Raw genomic sequence first — 18,250 nt, 5'->3', positions numbered from 1 at the left:
TAGCCAAAGTGGGTCGCCCAACGGCTTTTTTTGGATCAGAGAAAAAGAAATCGTGCCATCTAAATGATCGCTGTCTTCTCAAAAACCCACCCTGGACGGCAAGAGCCTTCCCCGCCAGTTTATTTTTACAAGTATCAAACTGGGTCAATGACGCCACAGAATATGACAAAACCCAATTTTAACAGTGTTTAAAAAACCTCCACAGACGAGAGTTGAAATCCTTTTTCAAAACATTTTTATTGGTCTTATAGAAAATAAAGTAAGCTGTATCAACAAACATACAATATATACATCAATAACTTAGACACCTCAGAGAATCACGTTTAAATCCACAGTTGTTACTGTATATATGAATACATAGTACTTATCTACAGATTGCAAAAAGTACAATAATTTAATTTATAAATAGTTACAATTAACTATTGTCTGTTTTCATACAAAGTACTGCAATATTTTATTACAACCCATACAGAAAAAATAACAAAAACAGATTATTAACTTTGTATTACTCGCTTTAGTCAGAGTTTTAAACCTTTGAAACACAGACCCAACTCCATGGAGCAAGAGGAAAAAACCTGCACAGTCGACTGTTTACAAAGCATCGTATCATGAAAAAAAAGCCAACGTCTTGAGAGAGCTATTAAATTCAACTGCCACACAAGTGCTGTTATTTATCCTCTCTAAAATGTTGTTTGTAAAAAAAAAAAAAAAAAAACAGGAAAAAAAAAAGCCGCAAGGAATTAAAAAAAAAAAAAAAAAAAAGAAATCTGCAGAACAAATTACAGTGTTAAGATCAATTTCAAAATACACACTCGACACACGGTGAGAACAGAAACGCTGTGGGTGATGCTACAGCAAAACGACGAGCATTAATGACTGGTGTAGCAGCAGAGGAACCTCAAACGTACAAAACACACACGCGCACACACACACACAAACAAACACACACACACAGGCATACCAGAGAAAATAAAATATTGCAAGTGGCCCTTGTTGCATTCATTTTCACTCAGTGCACAAACATTTATAATAATAGCATGTACGTTTTCAGTCACAAGTCCAATTCATGGATTCAGCTAATTCAAGACCAGAGTAGTTAGTGAGTAAGGCTCGAGTGCAACTGTCTCACGAAATCCTTTTTGAAAAAAAACAAAAAAAAAACGCTGTTACGGTTTGAACATGTTAGCTGCGATAAACAAGGGCCAATTGCTTTCTTAAAATTTAGGGATTCGAAAATCTGAGGGCAAAAAACAAACAAACAAAAAAAAACACACTTTACAAAAAAAATCTACAAAACAGCAAGAATTATTAAATAACAGACCATAGTCACTTTGACAATATTGATTACTCTTACATCTACTCTTTCACACCTTTTTCCACTGAGTTGCATATTAAGGGTCACTTTTTCACAATGGTCATTAATACCTACTGTAGCTACATATTATACACCTGTATGTGTGAGAGAGAGATAGAGAGAGAGAGAGACTCGTCGTCTCTAGCGGAGATCGAGAGATTGGTCGACGGTGCTGCTCGAACACCTTTTAAAGACACTTGACACGAATAAAGATTCACTCCACAAGACTGCCACAGCAATAAGGACGCCAACATCGATACTGGGCTATGTCAAGAGTCAGATATATATTTTCCCACAGTTAACCAGTCAATGTAGATAGCTAAGCATGTTGACAAAGCGAGGAGGAGACTTTGCGCACGGACAGTATTAACCAGCACCATGGTGGTCTCTGGCTGTAGATTTAACACCTCGCTGACACCATAAGACATTCTGACCAGCAGCAGAGCAGAGCAGAGCAGAGCAGAGTGAGATCTGGATGAAGTGCATTCTGTTAATATCATTAGACGACTACTTTCACCTTGAGCTGCAGAACTCCTTCACTGTTAAATTCCTTTTCGGAAGGACCGGCAAGAGTGACGAGACACTTGGCACAGAGGGAGCGCCGCTGCTGGCAGCTGCTGTTGATTGTAATTCTACGTGGTCGTGCTGCGTCTCTTTCTGAGTGTGGATTGAAGAAGCCCTTTTATGACACGCTTATTATATAAAAAAAGAAAAGGAAAACAAAGTAATGAGCAGAGCTGCCACCCCTGCCTCCCTTCTTTTCATCGAGAAACGGTTTGTTCATTTTTAGTGTGACCTGTTTTGTCCTGAGCAAAACAAGCAGGAGCTCATAGTGCATACAAACCCTACCGCTTTTAATCTGAAAATCCGAAGACCAGGGGACAAAATTTTACACAAGTGGTGCTGCACCATTTGGTGGTTACCCTTTAAGTGCATTGATGCGATCTTATTATTATTATTATTATCTTGAGGAAAGACTTCTCAGCATTTGGAGAACAATAACTATAAAATTGTTTATCAAAAGTGACATTTGAGAGGTTATTAAAGTTGCTGTAAGTGTTGTTTTCTTATCAAAATAAGTGTTAAATAGCTCCATATTCCAACAGTAATCACTGTTACAGAGCCTTGTCAGAGAAAAGAAATTTTCTAGTATCCCTGCCCACTTTATCCAATTACGACTGAGAACTCAAGAAAGAGGCGGCCCTGTCTGCTCAGGAAACGGGCGGAGAACAGGATCCTCCTGTTGGCAGAGCAGGGAAAGCTACCGATTCCAGCTGGCAGCATGTACTACCAAACAGGCTGAGTGAAGAGAAAACGGCTGAAGAAAAGAAAGAGGTCAAGAAGGGACTCGTGTATATGTGATGACACAGAGGAGGGACTGCAAAATGCAAAATGGACAGGAAGCTAGCTAAAAACGGTGACAACGCTTACAGCAGCTTTAATTTCTATTCCCGCAAGATAATCCAGACCAATTAAACAGCTGGAATGAATACGATAATGAAATCTTCCTCTCAACAACAAAGTCGTTTACTTTCACGTTACAGAGGATGTGTTTAGAGGGCATCCAGCACCAGGTGCATCACATTACTCAGACTTTGAGCTTCAGGTAAAAAGTCTTTTAAGTTAAATGTTCGCTAATGCCATTTCACCCAATTCTGTCTTACATGGCTCGAATGTGGTAAACTCTTAATGACAATGAGATTTGTTAACTAACACCAAGGAAGCGGAGGATATCACAGATGCCAATACGCACAAAGACAATTGACCTTGTTTACACCACCTAGTTTAGCTCTACAGATTTGTTTTTAAATAGCACAGCATTGACATCTATACAGTGAACGACACTGCCAACTTGTCACTTACACATCACATCACGCGCTACCCCACAGTACGCGCCTAGTCACTAGAAAAAAGCTATCAGACTTCAATAGTAAGCCACTTTCGGTACAATTGCAAAAAAGATGTCACAGGATTTTTATTTTTTTTTACGTTTTCTTTATCTGTATTTCTATAAACAATGGAAGGTAATCTACCTAGTAATAAAAACCAATAACTCAACATTAGACAAAGTTTTCTACACCTTAACAATTCAAACAGTAAAGCTTGTGTAAAGATTTTTCTTTTGGAAATATCTGACGGCCCTGTCGACAAGTAATTACAAAAAATGCAATATATTATCTTTTAAAACAAAACAACTCGAACATACTTTTCTCTATGAGCAAAAATTAGGTTTTCAAAAGGTTTGTGGATTTCACCGTCCCCCACAAAACACGAGGATATTACTGTTATAACATTCAGGTTTTCAGATATTGTAGAAGAATCTTGTCATGTCGGAACGGCACTCGGCTCCGACACAATATCATTAAGAACTGCTGATCTTTTTTTTTTTTTTTTTTTTAAACGTTTCCACTTAACCATAAATATGCAAGACCTCTTTGTATTTTCAGTGCATACATATATTATTGCATCTACCAGTCATGTCGATAATGACGAGTTCTTTAAAGCCTGTCACATAAACAGAAATTAATGCAAGATTTGGGAGCATTATTTCATGATTATGGTCTTGACAGACGACCAACAAAATCACAAATTGGACTAATTTACTAGTTTTGGGTTAGTCAGGCTGTGTTGAAGACATCTGTAGCATCCATGCCAAGAGTTTGTGACCGTTTGTTATTCATCCCAATTTAAGTCAGTGCATTATAACAAGCAAAGGGGTTCATAGTGAGATACATGCTGGCTTCTTTTTCAGTTATTTTACTGGTTGTGAGACTACAAATGCCGATTCATAGGACGGAAAGACTTAAGAGTTCAGTCTTAAGGAAACAGACATGACATTACATACTGCATCTTATAAGTAATCAACAAGCTAAAAACAGTCTGGATTTGATGCCAAATATTGCCTTCTTGAACACAATCTACTTTTAAAATAAAACGTTTCAGTATTGCCAATATCACCATGTGATCTCCGGAAACAATTTGATTGTGTCACCCCAAAGCACGATATGTCTGTCTAAAAGGTACAGACTGCTGAGTCATACTTTCAGAGTGAATTTGGGAAGCATGTCATTAGTGTTTGTAACGAATATGGAAATTGAGAACTTACACAGGTAATCCTGCGCCGTGTTACGATGCACTGACTAGAGTTTAGTCTTGAAAATCTTCCTCCCGCCCCTTTCTGCTACTACGACCTAGCCTCCGTTTTGGATTTGACGATGGTGATGACGCTGGTGGCACCGACTTTACCAGGGATGAGGGGCCCTATGACGGAGGCCATAGGCCCCCTTGCGGAGGTGACGGGGCTGCGGGCCACAGTCCTGGCAAAGCTCTGCAGGGCCTCGTACTTTGAACGCAGAGCGTCCAGCTCCACCTTCATGCTGGCATTCTCAGTGGCCAGCTTGTCCACTTCCTGCTGCAGCTGAGCCTTTTGCTTCTCCAGCTCCTCCTTCTGGGTGACGCGCTTCACCCGGCAGCTCGCGGCGTAGCCTCGGTTCTTCAGGGTACGCCGTCGCTGCTTCAGCTGAAGGATTTCCTCCTTTGTCAGGCCTCGTAGATGCTGGTTCAGCTCCCGCACGGACATGGTTACCAGCTCGTCGTCTGTCAGGCTGGTGCCATTTTCCCCCGGCTCCCGCTTCACCTGGAGATGGGGTTCAGTTAGTAAGCAAAATTCTGAGTTTGAATTTCTGCTCCAAAACTACGTAGTGCCCCTTTAACATTTAGTGTATTAAAGCAACACTATGTAACTTTCTGCAGAAAGATGAATGATTGTTGAGTCTTTTTCCATCCATCCATCATCCACTCATTTAGTCTAATTACTTTAAAAGTTACAAAGTGTTGCTTTTAATTCTCCCAACCCAGTCTCCACATGAAATGTTGGCATTCAAGTTTGCATAACTATGGATATTTTAAATGTGTACATGCCATACATACAATATCAACATCTCTAAAATATGCGTCATATCACATTCGGATTACTTGCGTTCATGAGCTGCCTGTCATGTCTACGGAGGTGATGGGGATGGTGGTGCGAGACCGCTGTTGGAGAAGGCGTTTCAACGTTTGTTGACGTGAAACCACTGGATATTTTAAACACTACGTCGGGACTAGGGATGGGAGGACATAAGATTTTATTGCGGATTGAGATTAAAAACACTTGTAAATTTCCATTGTCGGAGTAATCCTGAATCCGGATAAGCCTGTAACCATGACAATAAGCCTAATGTATCAGAATGTAAGGTGACGTGAGTCCTGTATGTTTGAAGAGTTTTAAGCACATTTTGATGATTGTCGGAATAATATCGCGAATTGCAATTATTTTGACCACGATAATCATGACATGAAATTTCACACTGTCGCATGCCTAGTAGGGACATTTTCAAGCTGTGTTTGTAGCAACAGTAAAAACATGATGGTACATTATCAACACACTGGTGGGCTTTATTTCTCTTTGACAAGTTAAATGTGCTTTCATACATGCCAATTACCTTCAAGGCCTTGTTTCCCTTGTTTGTAGTAGTCATGCCACAAGAACCGCGTCCACCTGTACTGCTGGTTGGTCTGTGGGGAAGAAAAGTCACTGTGAGTACAAAGAACAATAACACTTAAACAGGAAAGCTTGAAGGAAGAACACTTGTGAAATACACATGAAAGTATTTTCTGGCAGCGAAGCTACAGCATGACTAAGTCCTTCAAATACACAAGCCATAAAGTGGGTCAAGGACTTAACACTTCCTTGTAAATGATGCCAAGTCTGTTCAGCGAGTGGTACCTGGACTATTACTGCACCTGTCGGTAAGAGTAAACAACTTAGTGGTATGCATTTCCTCCTCTGACAAAGGTCTCTCACTTGGACCCTGCGCTGCATTTAAAGTGCAGCGTGGCTAGTCACAAGGAGGATGACATTTAGTCGGCTGGCAGCGGTTCACAATGATTTCTTGGAAAACAAAACTCGAGTCACTTTCGTTAAGAGCAGCCTCTCAGAGCAGAGGACGTGGACAGACTGAAACAAAGCCTCCAGCCTCACTACTGTAGATATAACCTCAGCTAAATGCATCCACAGGAGGGGCGCTGGGCAGGCTATCGTCTACTGTCCAAGCTGTCCAGTCTAGACGGTCACACCTGTCTAGATTTGGCTGGTGTGTGACTATAATCCCATAAATCAATGAGAGAGAGCTATGCTGTAACTACTGCAGAGCCTCTGCTACCGTCCAGAATAACACGGCTGCACTGCAGTTCATTCTGTCATGTCAGTACTGAGGGAACACCGAGAGAAGCTGCGCAGGCAAGAAATCTAACCTGGTGGTGGTAAGACAGACAGAAGGTTGGGTGCCTTCGGTCTCAGGTTAAGCAAACACACACACGTAAACACACCCACAGCTGTGGCTCTGGGTGCTTTACACTACACGCGGTAAATGCTGTGTCAGCGACACAGGCACCCACCACAGTCAGCCCAGCCAGCACATTGCCTCTGTAAGCTGATTTACACAGGCTGGCGGAGTGTTTGTGCTTAGTACATAAACAAATGCATGTGGGCTCTTACAACTTTTTAGCATAAAAACCGGAAACAAAAGAATCCCCACAAAAAGAGGAACTACTGTCAAGTGTGTGCATGTGTTTACAGCCTACACTGAGCAACGAATCATGTTTATATGTGATGAGTTGCAAAGCTCAGAGAGGGAGAAAAAAATTAATAAAAAGGAGATGCGACGTAGCTCTGAAGTGCACCAAGATGGCCAGGATATTTCCATGGCAACAAAAGGGTGCTACAGGTGGACCGGTCACCTGAGCCAAACAGGGAGAGACAGACGCTTGTTAAAAATGACCTGAATACGACACTATCACACAGGCGGGGGACATAACATGAGGTCAGACTGTGACTCGCATTCTTGATGCTTTCACTTCAAAAAAATCCTCTGGCTCCTCATAAAACGGCAATGTTTCCCCGAGCTGCGGATGCCCGTATAAAAAAAAAAGGCCTTTCACGTTCTGAGGAGGACTTTTTAAATGCGATACTTTCATCCTTGTTGGGCCGGCTATGAATAGACTGATAGTAACACCTACCTTTCACTGGCCTTTGTGGTGACTCATTTCCAGTAAGCATTTGGACCACAGATGCAAAACATAATGGGATAATGGTCTGCTTGATGATGCACAGATAATGGACAAATAGACAGGAAAGTACTCCACTAATAGCTACTGGGATGAGAGTGGAGAAAAAAAAAAAAAGGCTGCTTCTTCCAAATTTCATATAAGCCTATCATTTTCCCCTCAGCTGCCCAGACCCAATATTGTTCAATAAGCAGTTGGAATCTTGAAAAATGCAGAGAGATGGCACATTGTCCAGGTTGAAGAGGCGTATTCGGTCACACAGCTGTGGAGGGGTAACATAGTAGGAATGGCTTGGCATGGCTGAAAGCTCACCATATGACACCATGGAAGGATTGCGCCCAGGCTGCAACCCTCCAGCACAAGCTGCTGCCAACAGACGGCTACCAATGACAGGGCATGGCAGCCCAACACAGACAAGGTCCAATGCACAGCTGCTCCCTTCCACTACCAGGCATGTCATACCTCGCAGAGACAAAGAGGCCTGCTCACACAAACACACAGAGAGGAAAAAGAGAGAGGAAAAACACACCTGTAATTTTCCCTAAAAAAGTGACAGGGAAATTTCAGACTTGCTGCACTGATTTGCAACAGGATGCCCTTGCATTTGACAAGTTCACCAAAAACAAGGACGTCAGACACAGATGCACCGTTTCCCTGCACACATGTATCACCTCCTATTTATGATCTCTGGTCTTTTGTTTGTTTCTCAGCAAAAGGGAGCAGCAGGCGAGAGCTGCAGCATGGAGCACGGGGCCGGTAGAGGCAGGGAGCAAGCGCGGGGACACAGACGTCTTTTGTAGGCACTTGCTGAATTTTTATGAATCGCCTGGAAGAACGCTGACAAATCAGAGCTGATTGCTTGCGGAGGAGAGACATCACACCCACAGGAAATAGAAATCGCTGAGTGTGGTCACCCAGAGAAAGGGAAGGAGGGGATGGTGAGAGAGACAGACAGAGAGGGAAAGAGAGGGTGAGAAGAAAAGAAAGAGAGAGAGAGAAAAAACGGCCTTGTGAAAAATGCACGCTCGACACATTTGGAGGAGCTTGAGAAGAACAGGTTGAGGTTGAAAAAAAAAAAAAAAAAGATACTGATCTCAGCAAGGACCAAAACCAAGGTGCCAATTAGGAAGTTGTGAAGTTGAACCAACACGACGCGAGCAACCCGGCCAACCTTCAAAAGCTGTCTGTGTTCATGTGAATCTACAGAGGGCGGCCCGTGGAGGTGGGGTCGGCTTAGGTTGAGACTCAAGGCGGGGGGGGGGGGGAGAAAAAAACTCTGCTGGGATAAATGCTGATGTGACATGATAGGTCCGGCCTTGAGTCCGTGTCATGCTTTAATGATATCATCCCCTCCACAGGATCTCTCCAGGGGGACTGCCAAGGATGGACACCATTAGCTAGGGGACCCTTTGTTGAGGGGGAACCGAGGCTACAGCATCCACGCACTGCGTCCCCTGATGAATATTTATCACTGTCGTTCACCGCCTAAGGTGGGGGTGGGAGACGGGGGCGGGGGGGTGGGAGGCTGAATAAAGATGCTCAGGAGGTGATTCTTCAAGGATACATCCAAGGCTCTTCCATCAACGGCTGTCTCAAAATGGCGGTGGGCTGGTGGGGGGGGGGATTGGGGGGGGGTGGATTTCTGGTAGTCGAGGTGGCACGCATGGTGGTTCAGGGCTGCAGGGAGAGCCAGCTCCACTTGACAGCAGTGTAACAAGATTATCAGGGCCATAAGAGCAAACAAAAAACCCCTGCAACCTGCCTCAGAATCCAGATTACGACAGCGCCTGCACTCTGAATACTAAACGTGGCTGGGGAGGACTAACAGGCTTTGCCGAGACATGACAGTCGATTGCACATCACGTAGCTAATCACATGCACATGTATCCACGCAGAGACAGATCGCCAAAACCACACAAGCACATATAAATTTAACCTGTCATGATCAATTCTTGAGGAGAAGCGTCCAAGCACTTGGCATCGGCAGCTTGCTAATGAAGTGAATAAAACTAGACAGTGGAGGTGCATGCTGATGAAAGACTGTTTTCAGGAAAAGCGCGGGCAGCGTCCAACAATGGCAACTCAGTTCTGTGAAAGTAACAGCTGAATATCATCTCACACCAAACAATGCTTTTCGCTCCAAAAGGAGAGGACGAACAATGCGGCTCATTCTGGTCATATGCCTATTTTAAATCCTCTTCCTCTGCTGTGACCAGTCCAGACTTGTAAAAGGTTTGTACAGCCAAGAGAAGAGACATAGGAGCTGTGTGGCCTAAGATGATAGAACGGCTCAGCATTCTGTTGTCTTTCTTAGACAATTAACGCGTGGAAAAAAAAAGAAAAGAGCTGGATGTTAAGTCAGTGTGATCACCTATTCAGTTTCCCCGATCAATAATGTATGAGACACGTAGCCTCTCGCTCCATTATCACGGACCTTCCACAGGAAATAGAGCGATGATGACCACACAGATACCGAAAAAAAGCACGCGATGAGATAAGTGTGTGAAAAAATAAAAAGAGATGTCAGCACTTTCCCATCGTGCTTATTTGTGCTCCATCAGGGGTCAGACGTTTAATGCAGTCAGCCAACCTCGCCACCCCGGATGCCATAAATAGTCATCTTCACCACTTCACGCCTGATCAGAGCCAGTGCTTTTACTCCCTCCCTGCTAGTTTGGGAGTTGAAAAAAGATCGCCTAGATATTCAGATCTAATCATTCCTCCCTTCAGCTGAGTGAAGTCAATTATCAAGCACGCTCCATGTGTTGGGCGCCATTTAACTGCAAATTAAAAATCAGACTCCTCTGATAGCTCTGGAAGACTTACTGGATGACTGGTACGAACTTGTGCACGGAGAGAGCAGCAGAGTGCAAGTGAGTGTGTCTGTCTGAAAGAAAGAAAGGTACGATGGGAAGAAGGGGAGGGAAGCTATTAACTACTAAGTATTCAGAGCGTGAAATAAGAGTGACAAAAAGAGGGAGAGGGGAAATCATTCAGCAGCTTTCACAGGGAAATGTGATACGCTTGTAGTAGAGGGGAAATACTAAGCCAGTGCTTTTGACCAGCGGAGGTTCAGGGCGATGCAAAAATAGCAGTTTACTGAAATCTTTTGGATCCTGACTCACAGAATAAATACAGTATGACTATTTCATCGAAGAGTTAAATGGTTGTTAGGGACAGTCTGTACATTGCCCTAATAAAGCTCTGACTTGCAAATGATGTCAAGGTAGATATAAAGACATACTTTCGCTCTGAAACTAAATATGTCATCGTTTTATCCAAGGCTTTGGTGACTCTCGCTCCAGAAATGCACTTTTACACACACGCAGTAAAAAACAAGACTCGAAAAAGACTAAACAGAACAAACTTCTACCTTCTACAGAATAAATAACAATAGACTCATTACGATTAACTTATTCATCAGCTCCTGAATGTTTCTAATTTTACAAAGCACCAAATTGAATCTAGGACTGGTAAATGTATATAAAAATGACAACTGAAAATAATTTTGATGCCTTTCAGCTAATAAAGAGTGAAAGCTGCAAGTAGTCAATTCATCAATAACTCAACCAGAAGATAATTTATCTCCAATCTATTTTGATAAAACTTTTCAAGCAATAATATAAGAAATCTGTTGATGCATCTTCTTACGTGAAAGGATTTTCCACTTTTTCCATTCGTTTTTATGACGGTACATGAAAAGTCTTGTTTTGTAATGTTGATTGAAGAAATAAAGAGGGAATCTTCACAATGGTTTTGACATTTTATAGACTACACAATTAATCAATTAATCGTGAAAACAACTGACAGATTAATTGATAATCAATACAATCGTTAGTTGAAACCCTAATAGAGAGATAATAGTGGTATTTACATTTTAAATGATCAATAATTCAATAATTCCTAACAGTTAAACTATCTTTTCAGGATTAAAGCAAATCCTTTTTAGGCTAATAACTAATTAGTCAAGCATGTGTTATTTCAGTTGCTTTTAGGCTTAACGTGTTTGTCGACATTGCTCATTTTGAAATCAATCTTGAGGTAACTAGTTGTAAATTGGAGGTGAACATCAGCAAAGTTAGATATCTGTACAAAACTTCAATATATTTCTCTACAGAGTTTTATGTGCATGACTGAACGTTGATCATTTGTCATAATGTGAAAATAGACACCACAGAATGATGCACTATAATAAACTCTGGCACTGAGAAAGCCCCATATGGAAGCTAGTATGTTATACCATGCAGAAGAGCATGTGGTACATTTATGTCTGTGATTTGCATCCAGTTCATGTGGTTTAAAGTGAAAACATGAATCACCGCCCCCGGGGGATTCTGTATTTTCTGGAGTCGCTGAAAATGTGAAGCTTATTTAAAGGGACTCGGGTTAGACTGGTCTGAATTAACGAATGTTTCGATACATACAGATTTATCCATTTCTGAGCTCAGTAGCTGTTGTTTACTCTCAGAGCTGCTCTGTTAGTACAAGCAGTAGGACAGGAGAGGAGACTTCATTGGCCTTCTGCAGCATCTGCCTGGAGGACTTGATTAAACAGGAAGAGAATAGCTCTTGATACTTCAGCCTTGCACTGGCAGAGGAAGTAAGGGTTGCAGGCAACCCACACACTGGCAAAATATCCAGGAGCTTTACTACACTGGTTGCATACATATTAAATGCATACTGCATTGACCTAACATCTACAACACAGCACTCTGCACACAAAAGGCTAAACTAGAGCAGTTCAATACATTTCAACGCTACTGAATGTAAAACAGCACTGCATTAATTCACATCTTTTACTGGGTATTACTACACAGCCATGACTTCTCTTCTGAAACACCACTCTGTGATAAGGCCATCACACACACAGAGCTCAGCAGCACCACGGCGTTAAAAAAATTAATAAAGAAAACAAATTTATCATCTTATTTTTCTCCCGTGGAGTGCTTTGATTCAAGTGCAGTCGGTTAGCAGCAGAGTTATTACCTGAGAGTAACAAAGATGCTAATTTCTATTAATAACACTGCCAGCGCTCAGTTCAAATTATGCCAAGTGACTGATGATGTCTGCCTACAGGATATTTGATGGAGCCTCACACTTTGAGTGTGTCTCCAAAAAAGAAAATCACAATTACGTCATTCCAGCATTCAGTCTGAATTAATAACCGTGCATTCAGTACCAAGACTTTATAAGTCAAGTCTCCCTCAACTGATCATCACGACCTGGGGAGTCATCACTCTCAGTGCTTCACAGACTTTAACATTTCAAGGAATGTAGAAGTGGAATAAAGATTGTTAATTGGTCAAATGGTCACAAGTTTGATCCCCACAGCACCCAGTGTGTCCGTCCACAGATAAATGAGCTGAATATATTATTATCCACTATGATGGAGTTTTGGAGAAGAAATTCAACCTCGAGCGAGTCAATGAAGAACTTTCTCTTCTGATTGAAATGTCTTCCCCAAAACAACATAATGCAGCTTTAATCTTCAGCAAGAAACTGAGCTGCAACCTACTCACCCTGTTACTGCAGCTAAATACTAAATAACTGAGCAAACATCAAATAATTAACTCATTGTTCTATTTAGTGATAAAGAAAGCAGGATAGTCTTTAAACAATTGTGTCACTCTTTTTTTTTTTTTAAATAAAGAGCATTTTGTAGAATTAAAACCTGTACATTCATACAATTTGATTGTCCTCTTGTCTATCAGTGCCAGTTAAAAGTTGACTGGACAAAACAAGTAATAAAAAATCTGAATGCTGTATCCTGCTGAACACATGTGTGCATAGTTGAATCTATAGAAGCAATTTATTTTGGAAATCTACAGACATTTCAGAGAGTCTGCTAATTTGATCAAGAACCAAAACATGCAGTATTAGTGGCAGTGTAATGATATTGAGCTCGTTTCCAATGTGCTGCTTGTCTAAGAAAAAGGTCTCACTATATTTAACCTCTTTATAAACATGACCTGAGATGCTAATGATTCAGGATTAATTACTGATTAATTGCTGTTAAGTATTTAACCGAGCTAATATGTATGAAATTACAATCAAGATCAGCACAAATACATCCAAAATTATTTTGTCACAAATTACAAATACTTGTATATAAAATATGAGTATAAAATACTTAATAATGGCATCAGAAAAATGTATTTAATTAAAATACTAGTAATCTGTACTACGAAAAGACGGAATAAGGGTTGGATTTTGTTGGGTCAAGTATTGAGTCCCGATTGACTGGAGTTTTGCAATTAAAATGAAGTAATTACAACTTTTATCTCACCTTCATTCTAACTCCTAATATAGCGTCCTCTGATTTTGTTTCAAACATAGATCATGTCAATTGGTTAGAACAGTTTGTTTTTTTATGGAAAAACATATTTCATATCTAATGATTGATAAACCAACTATCAATTAAAGAAACTGTTCTAAATGTGCACCCTACCCAGAACATATCAGAACGTGGACAGGAGAATTTAATAATACCCTAAAAAATGTATAGACACGGTTGACTTCCACTCTGTGCCATTAACTAATTTCATTTTGGCATCTTACTCAAGTATGAGTTTGGTCAAATCTAATGTTTTTTTGCTATATATTTGCATCCCTACCCAGGACATATCAGAACATAGGAAGAAGGGTCTATTTTTGTCCCCCAGTGCTCTCAGACATGCATAGAAACTGCTGATTTCCTCATAATGTCATTAGCTAGTTTCATTTTGACTTCTTGCAGAAGTATACGTCCGGTAAGATCACGTTTCTCATGTCTTTTTTGCTCTAAATTTGCATCCCTACCCCTGACGTATCAGAACATAGGAAGAACAGCCTATTTTTAAGTGCATAGACACTATTTATTTCCTCATTGTGTCGTTCATTTCGACTCCTTACAGAAGCATTTGTCCGGTCAAATGACTGGTTTTTCATGTCAGTTCACCACTGATGTCTCTCAAACATTAATCAGCCAAGTTAAAAGTAGGTTACATGATAAACAGCAGCTATTAATGCACCGCTGGACGCCTTTGCTCACCATGTTCTGTCCGGTACTGGCTAATCTAAATTATGAACACACACACACACACACACACACACACACACACACACACACACACACACACACAGGGTGGTAATGAACATGCCAAGTCTAACTCAAGTTCCAAACAGAAATTCATCAAACACACTTGCTACTCTGTCTGGATGAAAGTATTGCTTTGAGAAGTGGAGCGGGCATATCGCAACGCTAAGCAATCATAATCCGCACCGCACTTGCAAGAGGTTTCATCACCAAGATTCCCTCCCTACTGCAAAAAAAGACGAGGAAAAAAAAACTATATTGATCTTTTTCTCCCTTCCTTCCAGGCATTCCCATTTCCCCGTGCAGCTTAAGCAGCACTTTTGTGGACAAATCCCACATTTGTGTTCCTTTCTGGAGGCTATTAATTGTCCTGAATAGGCGTTAACTACTCCCAAGGCACAGCTGTGTTGGCCATACAGAGGTGTTGGTGGCCAGACTGCGCCTTATGCTGTGTAAAGTCTTGCCTCGTGTTTCATCAACCTCAAATATCCTCTTCTTCCCTCCACCGCCTGCCCATTCTGAGCAACGCCACTGGGTATGAGTTGTGCACTCGGTTCACCTCTACGGTATCCAGACTTATTTTATCATCGCTACCTCAATGCAAGGGGCGATAAATCTTAGCTCTGATCTCTACCACTCCCTGCATCCATCCACACAGCCCCATCGGGCTCTAATATGGGCCCTCATCTGTTCTGGTTACCTGCAGAGAAAAGGCAGAGATGGGCATTACGCTTTATTGCAAAGCCGAGCTTCTGATGTAGGGCCGGCCTGTCTGCTAAACACACTTCAATGCCCTGCTCGCATGAACAGAGATGATGAAATAAGTTGGATATCGGAGCAAGAATGGGCAACTTCTATCTGTTTAGCCCCGCTGCCTATAAACGCTCAACAGTTTCCAAGGTGACTTTTCAAATTGCACGGTGATTCTCCATGGATAATTCATTACCTGCCCTCCGTAAGCGTGCACTCTAATAGGCAGCAAATTTCATCATGTCACACACAGAGAAACAAGAGCATCTGCCTCCAAAATAAATCAAGTGTTATACTGCGTAAAGCTGGTGCTCAATAGTATTTTATAAAAAAAAAAAAATACAAAAATAAAACCACACAAAAATACTCATCTCCCACACCAGCATTTTATGTCAAACACCACCTGAATTATGTGTGGTTTTCAACCTCCCATACATCCCATAATTACACATGACCCAATTTAAAACAGCCACACGTTGCCAGACTCCATTATAACAACACATGCGGGCATAATATATTGCTTATCATGCATTTTTAAAATGGATTTGACATCGCAGTTGACACTTGAGCACTTAGTCGAAATGTACTCGCACCCCGCTTGTTGATGTACATTCCTGACAGCGCTGCAATAAAAATGCACATTCTCAGCATGAATGTAGATGAGCCTATTGATAAATGAATGATGGTCATCACTTGATGCTCATGGCTTGATGACTGACTGTGCACGACAGATCAGCACCATTTCGATCCGTGATGGTGATGATGATGATAATCACAATAACAATAAAAGGCGGCTTGGTGATAAGACATCGACCCCCTTTAATCCAGCGAGCAGACCTTTGTGCGGTGGTGCCATATTTCGGGGTGGATTCTGAGAAACGTCTAAATTCATCATTGTGATGATTCAGCACGATAAAAATACCGCTACTTGTTTGTTGGCTCTGAGATATGAAACAATGCTTGCCTGGCTGTGGTATTAAAGCCAAGGACGGCGGGTTAGGGTTTCGCCTCTGCCATTGTTACAACTGAACCAGTGGTTAAATGAATTGTCACTTCAGGTGAACCAATTCGATGCATTTCTTATACCAGATGAAAATCCGCGCATGCATTCGTTTCAAAAGCCGCACAAAAGCAAGAACACGCGGCTCAGATTTACAGATCACGTTAGGAATTTGTCATGAAGGGGGAAATATTTCAAATAAAAAAATGTAATATTTTATTTTATTTTTTTAAAAACACCAACCTGATCCTGCTAAACCGCTGCCTCGGCTCGCTCTTGCTCCTTTTGCACAACGAGGTGATGAAGCAGCAGGTTTGAACAGCAAGAAGCGCATGAGTTGACAAACCAGCAAGAAGAAGAAGAAGAAGACGGAGGAGGAGGAGGAGAAGAAGAAGAAGAAGAAGGTGCGCTGGGATACACCGCACGCGCAATGTTTATCACAAAAAAAAGCAGCCTAGTTGCACAGTTTTGACATTCCTCGACTCCTGTGTGTCTCATCGGCTGCTTGTGAAAGTGGCAAACAACTCCCCGCCTACAAAACAAGCAGGCGAGGAAATCCCCGTGCTCAGCCTCCCTAACGTTACTACCACTGAAGCATTGTTCGAGCGATTTCTCTGCCGGAGAAGAAAAATCACCGTTGCCCGTCGTGACACCGTGACACCGAGCCCCCGAATCAGAGTGACACGTTTGATCCGCGGCTCATGAGTGTGTACACAAGATTAGCTGCCATCTCAGCATAGTAGCGAGTCCGACTGTTGTCAGCTCCCTGCGAATACGCGACTTTTCCGGTACGGGCGTTTCACAATAAAAAACCCCCACAAGAGACAGCAAGCTTGTTAATCTTATTTTGAAATCCGCTTCTAGTACGCGTCATGCTAGCTTGACGAGGACGGCTAGGCATGCTAGCCCGTGAAGCTAGCCGCAGCTCGTCGGCAAGCATGCACACTCAGCATAACAACACGGGCTCTGTTTGGTTTGCGGACCCACCTGGCTGTAAAAAATGACGCTCTCCGGGGTTGTCGCCGTCAGTTTCCTCTCCTGGTACCGTCCCGACGGCGAGTACACATCAGGGGCTGCGGTTAAATGTCGGCTCACTGACAGAAGCGTTGGCGCTTCCAGACGCCAGCTCGTGCTCTCCTTGTTGATTCCTTTCTCTTGTATCGAAGCCAGACGTCATCGTGTTTGGTCACGTGCCTTCATTCATGAAGGATCTTCTTCCCATCACAAGGGAAAAAAAACAAACACATTTTCACCCAAAATGTTCACCTTATTGTCACACTCTCACCAGCTGCTAAAACTCATCAGGTGACTGAGAGAAACAGAACTGCTGTCCAGCAAACGCTCGCACAATTAAATCACATCCACTGCTGTTTTTAATCATGTAAGATTTTGAAAACTTCGAGTTTCATTGCATTTTAAGAAATATGTTTGAAAACTACAGGAGCTTATTGCTGCCAAACCGCAAAAGGAAAAAAAAACACAGTAACTAATGTGAAACTAACAAGAAGAGTTTCTTCTTATAACGTGATACGTTTGTAAGTTGTAAAAAACATGAGAATACCCTGATATAACATTTAAAAAAAAAAAAAAATTATTATCACAATTAAATCTTTCATGTTTTAATGCGATAGCGATCCGTTTTGCTTTTTGTGGTAGGGTTAGGAGCCTCACTTTGGTCAGCCCTGGTGTAGAGCTTAAAGCTTCACTGCATACCACTGAACTGAATTATTTAGTAAACCTAACTTTGCAATCAGAATAGGTCTGACTACAATAATATTTAAAAATTCATGTCAACCACAGATATTGAAATTATTATTATGTATGTCTGCGAGAAGATCTTTCCTAAAGTTTAACCACCACTGAAATATGAGCAACCCATACCAGTCGTCTTAACGGTCACTAAAAGGGCCTTTCCACAAGAAACTGAAAAGATTCAAAGAGAAATATCTGATCCCAATAAATG

At 41.7% G+C, this 18,250-nt stretch overlaps 1 protein-coding gene across 4 annotated transcripts; it reads right to left on the bottom strand.

Annotated features, from left to right (window-relative positions):
• Positions 1–774: 774 nt before the first annotated feature.
• LOC115576097 (transcription factor MafG) lies at positions 775–17,581 on the bottom strand. Of its 4 annotated transcripts, XM_030408607.1 has the most exons (4): positions 16,531–17,069; positions 7,775–7,943; positions 5,839–5,911; positions 775–4,991 (listed from the first exon to the last, which is right to left on the bottom strand). In XM_030408607.1, exons 3-4 carry the CDS (start codon positions 5,872–5,874, stop codon positions 4,539–4,541), a joined length of 489 nt encoding a protein of 162 aa, XP_030264467.1. In that variant the 5' UTR covers positions 5,875–5,911; positions 7,775–7,943; positions 16,531–17,069; the 3' UTR covers positions 775–4,538. The 4 variants fall into 4 exon arrangements, with proteins under 4 accessions (XP_030264467.1, XP_030264465.1, XP_030264466.1 ...); XM_030408605.1 differs by lacking the exons at positions 7,775–7,943; positions 16,531–17,069 and adding an exon at positions 17,275–17,581; XM_030408606.1 differs by lacking the exon at positions 7,775–7,943.
• Positions 17,582–18,250: the final 669 nt, after the last annotated feature.

The sequence above is a fragment of the Sparus aurata genome, chromosome 23 (assembly GCF_900880675.1).
Source record: "Sparus aurata chromosome 23, fSpaAur1.1, whole genome shotgun sequence".
Classification (NCBI taxonomy): Eukaryota; Metazoa; Chordata; class Actinopteri; order Spariformes; family Sparidae; genus Sparus; species Sparus aurata.
The sequence above is the reverse complement of the archived record's forward strand: the minus strand, read 5'-3'. Positions and strand labels throughout refer to the sequence as shown.